General features: G+C 46.0%; 1 protein-coding gene across 1 annotated transcript in view; it reads right to left on the reverse strand.

The window, feature by feature from the left end:
- LOC124008336 (tumor necrosis factor ligand superfamily member 10-like) overlaps positions 1 to 10,000 on the reverse strand; it is an 85,408-nt gene that overhangs the window by 57,808 nt on the left and 17,600 nt on the right. The window contains exon 2 of the mRNA XM_046319504.1: positions 745 to 903. Within this exon, the coding sequence (XP_046175460.1) occupies positions 745 to 903 (159 nt within the window). The remainder of the gene's footprint in view (positions 1 to 744; positions 904 to 10,000) is intronic.

Genomic DNA, 10,000 nt, shown 5'->3' on the forward strand with positions numbered 1-10,000 from the left:
GCAGATATCCTCTGGTGGAAGTTCCAGGCCAACTCTGGCTGTCTCTCAGACCAATTCACACTGTGGAACACAGGTGTGAATCTACATGATTATTCACAGTCCTCTCGACAAGGCAGCACAATAGAATTCTGTTGCGATAGAATTCTAGCACATTCTAGAATTCCTTTAGACAGGTAATGACAAAGGCATGAATTAATTCAAACATTCCAAATGGTGCTAAATGAACATGTCAGCCGGTCCACATACCAAGGTATATTGCTTTTAAATATGTCCTCCATCTAGCTATTGGAATGTCCAAACATAGGCCTTTATGCTGAAGATGTTAATTATCTACAGTAGAGATAGGGGGGCATTTCAGATATAACCTACATCTGTGAGGTCTCATAGAACTTAAGGCTTAGTTCTATGAGACCACACAGATGACCACACAGATGTAGGTTATATGTAGGTTATATCTGTAGTAGGGCACTATCTAGGGAATAGGGTGCCAGAATAGGGCACTATCTAGGGAATAGGGTGCCAGAATAGGGCACTATCTAGGGAATAGGGTGCCAGAGTAGTACACACTTTAGGGAATAGGGTGCCAGAATAGGGCACTATCTAGGGAATAGGGTGCCAGAATGGGGCACTATCTAGGGAATAGGGTGCCAGAGTAGTACACACTTTAGGGAATAGGGTGCCAGAATAGGGCACTAACTAGGGAATAGGGTGCCAGAATAGGGCACTATCTAGGGAATAGGATGCCAGTCTTACCTTCGAGATGTAGGCCTTGATGCCCTCTGCCAGCTTGATGCAGGGTTCTCCAAACAGCTGAGCCAGGTCTTCTGGGATGTCCTGGTCTTTATCCAGAGCATTCAGCAGACTGAGGCACTTCAGCTCCTCTGTCACGCCCTGGCTACGCACCTGGAAGACAGGGAGAATATAAAAGACTTAGGAGAGGTATTAAGACTTACATAGCATGACGTAACAGTGACATAAGGCCCTTCAGCTCCTCTGTCACGCCCTGGCTATTGCCTCAATGATGACAGATCAACAACAAGATGATAACAAAGGAGTATCCAGGAAATACTCTGATTTAGCCACTCCCCCAGGAAATACTCTGATTTAGCCACTCCTCCAGGAAAGAGTCTGATTTAGCCACTCCCCCAGGAAATACTCTGATTTAGCCACTCCTCCAGGAAATACACTGATTTAGCCACTCCTCCAGGAAATAGTCTGATTTAGCCACTCCCCCAGGAAATACTCTGATTTAGCCACTCCTCCAGGAAATACTCTGATTTAGCCACTCCTCCAGGAAATACTCTGATTCCTCTCTTTTCTTTCTCTCTATACCCCACTCTCAGCAGTTCATTTCAGTATTCAATTTGAGTCTTTGTGTATAATTGGTGTGTGTGTGTGTGTGCATATTTGTGCGCGTGTGTGTGTGTGTATGCGTGCGTGTGTGTGCGTGCGTGCGTGTGTGTGTATGCGTGCGTGTGTGTTGATGTATAATTTGGAGCCGGGGGTACGGAACTGTTCAGCGTCACGGTTGGGGGGTTCGTACTAATGACTCTTTAACAAGCCCCAACAGGGGGTGCGTGTGTGTATGGTTGTGGTGGTCGCTTTCTCCTCTTTCTATCAGCCATTTTGTTGATGTTGATGTTTAAATGGTTCTCTATGCCCCTTATAGGGGAAGTGATGGAGAACAGGGAGAAGGAGGGGGAACTTCTACAAGAAGAGTCTGGCACTCCACATACAGGAAGTGTCTGGCTTCTCATAAACAGTGGATGGCTGCCTTTCAATACTCTACAATGGCTTCCTCTCCTCATCTCCTCATCTTCTTTCCTTTTGTCTCCTTGTCTGCGCTAATGTAAAAAAGCAGGACTGATTTCAACAAATACTAGAGGGATTCACCTTTTTGCTTGTCACCATATTTTTCACCATATTGTTGTGTTTTTGAATGAGTACCAACGAAGGAGAGGAGATAAGAGGAGAGCACGGCACTCCAGACTATTGAGATGCACCCAAGTCTAGCTGGACTGCTGACATTTCGTTGTCTTTGTGACATCAGCGAATGTTGATGTTCCGTAGACCTCAACCAAAACACACTCCCCGTTCCATCTGACGGAATTGGGAATTCTTAAGGGGTATTCGTTTTGACAGCGCTAGTTGGGGAGTAGTTGGATTTGTGTGTGTGTGTGTGTGTGTGTGTGTGTGTGTGTGTGTGTGTGTGTGTGTGTGTGTGTGTGTGTGTGTGTGTGTGTGTGTGTGTGTGTGTGTGTGTGTGTGTGTGTGTGTGTGTGTGTGTGTGTGTGTGTGTGTGTGTGTGTGTGTGTGTGTGTGTGTGTGTGTGTGTGTTAGGGAGTGGTTGGATTTAACATGCCAGCAAGTCAACTCCTTCTTATTTTAATTGAGATAATATTATCTACTTGATGGCACTGGAGTGAAAATGGGCTGATTAAAAATTCCTGAAGTACAGTTATTTAACAGATGTTTACAACAAGGGAGTGGAGACTACAGTGTGTGTGTTCGTCGGTGTGTGTGTGTGTGTTCGTCGATGTGTGTGTGTGTGTTCGTCGGTGTGTGTGTGTTCGTCTGTGTGTGTGTGTGTGTTCGTCGGTGTGTGTGTGTGTTCGTCGGTGTGTGTGTGTGTTCGTCGATGTGTGTGTGTTCGTCTGTGTGTGTGTGTGTGTGTGTGTGTTCGTCGATGTGTGTGTCACCCTTCACTGCTATTAGATATCAGGATCATTCACTCTTCGCATAGCCAGGTGGAGGGGTCAGAGCACACACACACACACACACACACACACACACACACACACACACACACACACACACACACACACACACACACACACACACACACACACACACACACACACACACACACACACACACACACACACACACACACACACACACACACAAAGCCCCTCAGATCCCAGGAACGCCATAGAGGAAGTCAGGAACAATGCAGCAGTGTTACCTTCTGGAGCACCAAGCACCGGCCACGACCCAGGGTTTTCCTGATGTTCCCAAGTCTCATTTCAGAGGATTAGGAAAAAGAAGCCAACCATGTAACTCAAAGCCGGGGCCAGAGACCTGGAGTGTGTGTTTGTGTGTGATTGTGTGTGTGTGCAGTGCTTATGTGCATTCCGTTTTATAACGAGAAAGTCTTTCAATCCTCTATGTTGGGAAGATAGTGAGAGGAGAGAGCGAGGGAAGAGAATGAGGGAGGGGAGCGAGGTAAGAGAGTGAGGGAAGAGAGTGAAGGAGGGAGAGGAGTGAGGGAAGAGAGTGAGGGAGAGGAGTGAGGGAAGAGAGCGAGCGAAGTGAGCGAGTGAAGAGAGTGAGCGAGGAGAGCAAGAGAAGAGACAGAGGGAAGAGAGAGAGGGAGGATAAGGAGGAGTGTAGGAGTTCAGGCATGCTGTAGGGGGTCTGGTCAGTGTCTCCGGACACACACACACACACACACAAACACACGCACAGGGTTGGAAGACAGAGGGACTAACTGTCAGGCCTGGTTTATTTACTGTGGATTACATCATAGAACACTTGTCTGCCTACCAAATCGAACTCTATTCTCTGTCAACTGCATAGTAGGTTAAGGGCCTGTCAGTAACCATTCCACTGTTAGGTCTACACTGTATTCTGCACATGTGACAAATAACATTTGATTTGATGATTTGATTTCAATAGCTCATAGGGCTGGTCAAAAGTAGTGCACTTCAATAAACTGAATAAGGAATAGAGGCGACCGATTAATCGGAATGGCCGATTAATTAGGGCCGATTAATTTGGTAATCTGCCTTTTTGGACGCTGATTATGGCCGATTACATTGCGATCCATGAGGAACCTGCGTGGCGGGCTGACTTCCTGTTACGCGAGTGCAGCGTCAAAAGGACCGTGTGGCTGCAAGGACCCAAGGTAAGTTGCTAGCATTAAACTTATCTTATAAAAAAACAATCAATCTTCACATAATCACTAGTTAACTACACATGGTTGATGATATTACCAGGTTAACTAGCTTGTCCTGCGTTGCATATAATCAATGTGGTGCCTGTAAATGTATCATCGAATCACATCCTACTTCAACTTCGCCAAACGGGTGATGATTTAACAAAAGCACATTGACGAAAAAAACACAAATGTACCCAACCCTAAACATCAATGCCTTTCTTAAAATCAATACACAGAAGTTAAACAAAATTAAACTGCATATTTTGTTAAAAGAGATTCATGTCAGCAGGCAATATTATCCAGGGAAATTGTGTCACTTGTCTTGTGTTCAGTGCAAACAGAGTCAGGGTATATGCAACAGTTTGGGCCGCCTGGCTCGTTACGAACTGTGAACTAATTTGCCAGAATTTTACATAATTATGACATAACATTGAAGGTTGTGCAATGTAACAGGAATATTTAGACTTAGGGATGCCACCCGTTAGATAAAATACGGAACGGTTCCGTATTTCCGTCAAAGTATAAACGTTTTGTTTTCGAAATGATAGTTTCCGGATTTTACCATTTTAATGACGTAAGGCCCGTATTTCTGTGTGTTTATTATATTATAATTAAATCTATGATTTGATATTTGATAGAGCAGTCTGACTGAGCGGTGGTAGGCAGCAGGCTCATAAGGCTGTTTATTATATTATAATTAAGTATATGATTTGATATTTGATAGAGCAGTCTGACTGAGAGGTGGTAGGCAGCTGCAGGCTCGTAAACATTAATTCAAACAGCACTACTGCATTTGCCAGCAGCTCTTAGCAATGCTTGATCACAGCTCTGTTTATGACTTCAAGCCTATCAACTCCTGAGATCAGGCTGGCAATACTAGAACATCTAATAGTCAAAGGTCTATGAAATACAAATGGTATAGAGAGAAATAGTCGACACGTCGTAATTACTATAATAACTACCACCTAAAACTTCTTAACTGAGAATATTGAACCACCAGCTTCCATATCTTCTCATGTTCGGAGCAAGGACCTTAAACGTTAACAATATGGCACATATTGCACTTTTACTTTTTTCTCCAACACTGTGTTTTTTCATTATTTAAACCAAATTTAACATGTTTCATTATTCATTTGAGACTAAATGGACTATATTTATGTATTATAATAAGCTCAAATAAAAGTGTTTGTTGCACTCTATATAAGGAAGTAGGGCACTTCACTCTACTATATACGGAAGTAGGGCACTTCACTCTACTCTATAAGGAAGTAGGGCACTTCACTCTACTCTATAAGGAAGTAGGGCACTTCACTCTACTATATACGGAAGTAGGGCACTTCACTCTACTGTATAAGGAAGTAGGGCACTTCACTCTACTGTATAAGGAAGTAGGGCACTACTCTATAAGGAAGTAGGGCACTTCACTCTACTGTTTAAGGAAGTAGGGCACTCTACTCTATAAGGAAGTAGGGCACTTCACTCTACTGTATAAGGAAGTAGGGCACTTCACTCTACTGTATAAGGAAGTAGGGCACTCTACTCTATAAGGAAGTAGGGCACTTCACTCTACTGTTTAAGGAAGTAGGGCACTTCACTCTACTAGTATAACTCCTACAACTAATACAACTGGTACAACTCATACAACTGGTACAAGTCATACAACTGGTAAAACTGGTACAAGTCATACAACTGGTACAACTTCTACAACTGGTACAAGTCATACAACTGGTAAAACTGGTACAAGTCATACAACTGGTACAACTTCTACAACTGGTACAAGTCATACAACTTCTACAACTGGTACAACTGGTAGACTGATACAACTGGTACGACTGGTAGACTGATACAACTGGTAGAACTGGTAGAACTAATACAACTGGTGCAACTGGTAGACTGGTGCAAGTGGTACAACTGGTAGACTGGTGCAACTGGTACAACTGGTAGACTGGTGCAACTGGTAGACTGGTGCAACTGGTACAACTGGTAGACTGGTGCAACTGGTAGGCTGATACAACTGGTAAACTGGTGCAACTGGTAGACTGGTGCCACTGGTACAACTGGTAGACTGGTGCAACTGGTGCAACTGGTAGACTGGTGCAACTGGTAGACTGGTGCAACTGGTAGACTGATACAACTGGTAGACTGGTGCAACTGGTAGACTGGTGCAACTGGTAGACTGGTGCAACTGGTAGACTGGTGCAACTGGTAGACTGATACAACTGGTAAACTGGTGCAACTGGTAGACTGGTGCAACTGGTAGACTGGTGCAACTGGTGCAACTGGTAGACTGGTACAACTGGTAGACTGGTGCAACTGGTAGACTTGTGCAACTGGTAGACTGGTGCAACTGGTACAACTGGTAGACTGGTGCAACTGGTAGACTGGTGCAACTGGTAGACTGGTGCAACTGGTAGACTGGTGCAACTGGTACAACTGGTAGACTGGTGCAACTGGTACAACTGGTAGACTGGTGCAACTGGTAGACTGGTGCAACTGGTAGACTGGTAGACTGGTGCAACTGGTAGACTGGTGCAACTGGTACAACTGGTAGACTGGTGCAACTGGTAGACTGGTGCAACTAGTACGGCTGGTGCAACTGGTAGACTGGTGCAACTGGTAGACTGGTGAAACTGGTAGACTGGTGCAACTGGTAGACTGATACAACTGGTACAACTGGTAGACTGGTGCAACTGGTAGACTGGTGCAACTGGTAGACTGGTGCAACTGGTAGACTGGTGCAACTAGTACGGCTGGTGCAACTGGTAGACTGGTGCAACTGGTAGACTGGTGCAACTGGTAGACTGGTACAACTGGTAGACTGATACAACTGGTAGACTGATACACTGGTAGACTGGTGCAACTGGTAGACTGGTGCAACTAGTACGGCTGGTGCAACTGGTAGACTGGTGCAACTGGTAGACTGGTGCAACTGGTAGACTGGTGCAACTGGTAGACTGGTGCAACTGGTACAACTGGTAGACTGGTGCAACTGGTAGACTGGTACAACTGGTAGACTGGTACAACTGGTAGACTGGTGCAACTGGTAGACTTGTGCAACTGGTAGACTGGTGCAACTGGTAGACTGGTGCAACTGGTACAACTGGTAGACTGGTGCAACTGGTAGACTGGTGCAACTGGTAGACTGGTGCAACTAGTACGGCTGGTACAACTAAAAAATAACAAGGAGTTATTAATAACAATAACAACCCTTGTCATTGGCTGTGAAATAAATACGTCTAAATTAGAACCAGAAATGAGAACCAGAATGGTAACCAACCTGCCTAAATTCTCTATGACCTTTTAATCTCTCTCTCTCTCTCTCTCTCTCTCTCTCTCTCTCTCTCTCTCTCTCTCTCTCTCTCTGTCTGTCTGTCTGTCTGTCTGTCTGTCTGTCTGTCTGTCTGTCTGTCTGTCTGTCTGTCTGTCTGTCTGTCTGTCTGTCTGTCTGTCTGTCTGTCTGTCTGTCTGTCTGTCTGTCTGTCTGTCTGTCTGTCTGTCTGTCTGTCTGTCTGTCTGTCTGTCTGTCTGTCTGTCTGTCTGTCTGTCTGTCTGTCTGTCTGTCTGTCTGTCTGTCTGTCTGTCTGTCTGTCTGTCTGTCTGTCTGTCTGTCTGTCTGTCTGTCTGTCTGTCTGTCTGTCTGTCTGTCTGTCTGCATACCCACACATATACCCCCCCCACACACACATACACACATACCCACACACATACACACATACCCACACACATACCCACATACCCACACACATACCCACATACCCACACACATACACACATACCCACACACACACACATACACACACACACATACACACATACCCACACACATACCCACATACACACACACACATACACACATACCCACACACATACCCACATACCCACACACATACACACATACCCACACACACACACATACACACATACCCACACACACATACCCCCCCCCACACACACACACACACACACACACACACACACACACACACACACACACACACACACACACACACACACACACACACACACACACACACACACACACACACACACACACACACACACAGAGTAAGAATTTAAAGTTTCGATCTCGTTCGAAGGGTTTAGTTTCTGATTCCCGTCACACAGGAGGAAAGAAAGAGGCGAGGTCACCAGGTCACCAGTTATGTCATTCGTTTGTTTTTCACACCTGTGCACACAAGATAAAGTAAGCGATGGAGGGGTTGATTGTGTGTGTGTCTATATGCGTGTGTTGTGTGTTTGTGTGGCCAAGTGGGTGGTCTAGTGAGCCGATAGATTGTTAAGCGGGGGTCAGCCAAACACCTAAACAACAGAGGTTTTTAGAGCCCAGACATTCACACACAAATGTCTTTGTCTGTTCTCCGGTCGTTGCCAGTGGTTGCTCTGTAAACCAACTGTGGAACTCTTGGAAGACAAACCCTGTTCTGAGACATTGTGATGTCATTTCAAAGCGCCACCCAGGCTACGGAACATTCCGCCAGCAGTCGGGAGGATTGGAGTGTGATTGGTTTTCGAAAAGCAACTGGCGACAATCTCAGAGAAGGGTTTTTCCTGCCCACGTGGCGATATATAACAACTACAGCAACCCAATTTATCCATGCTCCAAAACCTTCTGACCCCATAGTTATTCCACAGAGGAGTGTGATCCTGTGTTGCCAAGACTGATTTGGGGTCCGTTTGAACATTTCCCCCATATTGGTTAGGGTTAGATCAGAACAACATGGTGCACTAGTCATGCCAGGGAGAAGTATGGCATTAATCTTAGGTCAGTTTTGCGTTGCCACAATAGTTAAGGTCAGAAGTTAGTGGTTAGGATAATCTGATCCTAGATCACAACAACACGAGGCTTCAGTTCAACCAGCTAACAGATAGAATCCGCTGGGTTCCATCCCAGGGTTCCAGCAGTTCCATCTCAGGGTTCCAGCAGTTCCATTCCAGGGTTCCAGCAGTTCCATTTTAGGGTTCCAGCAGTTCCATCCCAGGGTTCCAGCAGTTCCATCTCAGGGTTCCAGTAGTTCCATCTCGGGGTTCTAGCAGTTCCATCCCAGGGTTCCAGTAGTTCCATCTCAGGGTTCCAGCAGTTCCATCCCAGGGTTCCAGTAGTTCCATCCCAGGGTTCCAGCAGTTCCATCCCAGGGTTCCAGCAGTTCCATCTCAGGCCTCCAGAAGTTCCATCCCAGGGTTCCAGTAGTTCCATCTCAGGGTTCTAGCAGTTCCATCTCAGGGCTCCAGCAGTTCCATCCCAGGGTTCCAGCAGTTCCATCTCAGGGTTCTAGCAGTTCCATCTCAGGGTTCTAGCAGTTACATCCCAGGGTTCCAGCAGTTCCATCCCAGGGTTCCAGCAGTTCCATCTCAGGGTTCCAGCAGTTCCATCTCAGGGTTCCAGTAGTTCCATCTCAGGGTTCTAGCAGTTCCATCCCAGGGCTCCAGCAGTTCCATCTCAGGGTTCTAGTAGTTCCATCCCAGGGCTCCAGCAGTTCCATCTCCAGGGTTCCAGTAGTTCCATCTCAGGGTTCTAGTAGTTCCATCCCAGGGCTCCAGCAGTTCCATCTCAGGGTTCCAGGAATTCAATTTATGACTCATTGCATTCTATCACATCCTAAACCTCTAACCTCTGACCCCCCGCTGGAGAACACTAGAGGTAGGATGGATTTCATGCTGGATGGAGTTTAATAAAACATCCTGGAGCCGCTGGGTTGAGAAGGGAAAGTATTATTTTCAGCATTCTTTTTGTGGATTGGGCACAGTGACTGGAGCAGGCAAAGAACCCCTCCCCTATTCTCCCTAGTCAGTGGTTCCTTCCAAGGTGCACAGAGCACAGAGATGCCTGGGCAGGATGCTAGATACTCTAGTGTGGGCAGTATCGTCAGTATTGTCAGTGGAGGAGAGAGTGTAGAGCGACACACACAGCGTTTGATTAGAGTTCAGGTGCAGGTGAAGGGCGATATGCATGACTGTAAATGATTGTGATCAAGCTATGTAGCCTATTGATTCCTTCTTGATGAATGAAACAATGTGGTCTGTCTGTAACACTAGCTAGCT

The sequence above is a fragment of the Oncorhynchus gorbuscha genome, linkage group LG21 (assembly GCF_021184085.1).
Source record: "Oncorhynchus gorbuscha isolate QuinsamMale2020 ecotype Even-year linkage group LG21, OgorEven_v1.0, whole genome shotgun sequence".
Lineage (NCBI taxonomy): Eukaryota > Metazoa > Chordata > Actinopteri > Salmoniformes > Salmonidae > Oncorhynchus > Oncorhynchus gorbuscha.